General features: G+C 45.9%; 1 protein-coding gene across 1 annotated transcript in view; it reads left to right on the plus strand.

The window, feature by feature from the left end:
- LOC119584997 overlaps positions 1–639 on the plus strand; it is a 10,429-nt gene that overhangs the window by 4,539 nt on the left and 5,251 nt on the right. Inside the window, exon 2 of the mRNA XM_037933607.1 lies at positions 368–479. Within this exon, the coding sequence (XP_037789535.1) occupies positions 368–479 (112 nt within the window). The remainder of the gene's footprint in view (positions 1–367; positions 480–639) is intronic.

Consider the following 639-nt stretch of genomic DNA (forward strand, 5'->3'; position numbering starts at 1 on the left):
CACGCAACACCCTACAGTGAGACGGGAATACATGCTGCTGAGAAATATAAACAAAAACATGGCGTGTGACCCGACACCGCGTTGCTGTGCGGTTGGTTCTCGAATAGTCTTGTAAAAAAATAGTTATGCAAATCTCAGAATCACATACCGGTTCTTCCAATTTGGGTCTTATTTGTGGATAAGTGACAGCTGTCCTATAGACAATTCTTTACTCATTCTAAGCTTGTTAATTTATTCAATCACAGTTGTTTGTCTCTTTTTTGTGCTATCATCATCACTTTATATTAGAGAGTCGTTATGACCTTACATGTTCGATGTTGGCGATGTCATTACTTCTCATCACTTTCCCCGCGCGTGTCCTCTCCAGGGAACAGATGCGCCGCGTGCAGGTGGCGGTGGCCGTCAACATCGTGCGGGAGACTCCTTCCCACCTCACCCCGCGACGCTATGCTACAAACCTCCTCTCCGTCCTCGCCAGGGTAATTTTGGTCATGTCTCTGAGTATCTTCATTTAGACGCTGGCTGAGCCGCGTGACGTTTTGACATTTAATATTATGCGTCTGATCATTTCCATCGCGATGGATGACCTTATTCGATGTGGACATCCCTCCGCCCATATACTCATTCCTTCTGTAAGTA

The sequence above is a fragment of the Penaeus monodon genome, chromosome 19 (genome assembly GCF_015228065.2).
Source record: "Penaeus monodon isolate SGIC_2016 chromosome 19, NSTDA_Pmon_1, whole genome shotgun sequence".
Lineage (NCBI taxonomy): Eukaryota > Metazoa > Arthropoda > Malacostraca > Decapoda > Penaeidae > Penaeus > Penaeus monodon.